This window comes from Aplysia californica, unplaced genomic scaffold (assembly GCF_000002075.1).
Source record: "Aplysia californica isolate F4 #8 unplaced genomic scaffold, AplCal3.0 scaffold00306, whole genome shotgun sequence".
Classification (NCBI taxonomy): Eukaryota; Metazoa; Mollusca; class Gastropoda; order Aplysiida; family Aplysiidae; genus Aplysia; species Aplysia californica.
In genome coordinates this window covers 565,253-566,566 of record NW_004797576.1, presented here as the reverse complement: position 1 = coordinate 566,566, position 1,314 = coordinate 565,253, and the positions used below count along the sequence as shown (strand labels likewise).

Genomic DNA, 1,314 nt, shown 5'->3' with positions numbered 1-1,314 from the left:
AGAGAGAGAGAGAGAGAGAGAGAGAGAGAGAGAGAGAGAGAGAGAGAGAGAGAGAGAAGGGAAAAAGGAAGAAGAAGAGGTATTAAAAAGACTCTCAAATATACAAAGACTTTTAAAAAATACATGTTGTCATACTCCCCTGTCTTGTCCTTTCCCCCCTCCTCCTCCTCCTATCTTTACAGGTAACAACGTAGTTCTGAAAGTGAACAAGAATGACGAGGTGAATGTGGTGGCTCAAGGCAGCACCGCCCTGTACGGCAAGATCGACCAGGTGTACGCCACATTTACAGGGATCCTCATGACGGAAATTCAAGAGACATTCGTGAATCCGGTCTCGGACAACTCAAACTCAAGCTGCGCGTGCTGGCCGTGAGAGAGCCCGATTGCCGCGAGATGCAAGGCCGAGTTCTATTTTTTAATGGATGAGCTTTTGTTTCTTGCTTGAATCTATAGTTTTGTTTGCTCATGGAATAAAAATTAACTTCTGAAAAGAATGAAAGACGTATGAGTTGTCACATAAATCTGCTGTGACGTGTTCCACATAAGGTTACATCCTAACAAACTTAAAACAAACACACAAACAGACAAACAAACAACTCCCAAAAAACCCAAACAATTGTCAGTGTCCGAAAATAAGGAATCGAACCCGGAGCCTATGCATCCCAGAGATGTCTGTCTACGCTGTGCACACACTCAAAAAGTTGAACATCGCCAGGACAATCATCTGTGCAAACGACTACTTTTCACTCCCACCTGCGTTTAACAAAAATATGAAGACATTGCCCAAGACGTCCACGACCTGTCTAAGACAACAACTTTCCTCCTCAACAATGGGTAGCTCTCTTGGACAATTTAAATGTAATAGCAGATATGTTTATGCCAGCCAGGGCTAGATCTAACCCTGGCCGAGAGAGATACAACGTCGCACATGGGAATACTCAATAAAAATGACCCCCCATCCCCCCTCCATGCGAGAAGCGAACCCACGTCTTCTGCGTGCGACGGCAAAATGCTCAACCACAACACCACAGATGGCACTCAAGCCGATATCGGTGGTCCGAAAGCGTCACTATAACAATATATTTGTTCATCCTTTTTTGTGTTATTGCAGTGTTATTTCTGTCTGTCTTGCTCCTTGTGCCATTGCAGTTAATTACCACTTTCGCGGCATCGTGCATCTCGTTAAAAGAACCTTGAAAAAGCCCAGATTAGAAGCAGATGAAAAACTGCAAAAATTTTTGTCAATTTACTCTCTCTCTCTCTCTCTCTCTCTCTCTCTCTCTCTCTCTCTCTCTCTCTCTCTCTCTCTCTCTC

The 1,314-nt window shown here is 44.1% G+C and overlaps 1 protein-coding gene across 1 annotated transcript; it reads left to right on the top strand.

Moving 5' to 3' along the window:
* Positions 1-182: 182 nt before the first annotated feature.
* Positions 183-499, top strand: LOC106012260 (complement C1q-like protein 3; the record flags this gene model as incomplete). The annotated part of the gene is given in 1 exon segment (XM_013084639.1): positions 183-499. A coding segment is annotated over 1 exon segment (191 nt), but the record flags the coding sequence as incomplete, so codon positions are not given.
* Positions 500-1,314: the final 815 nt, after the last annotated feature.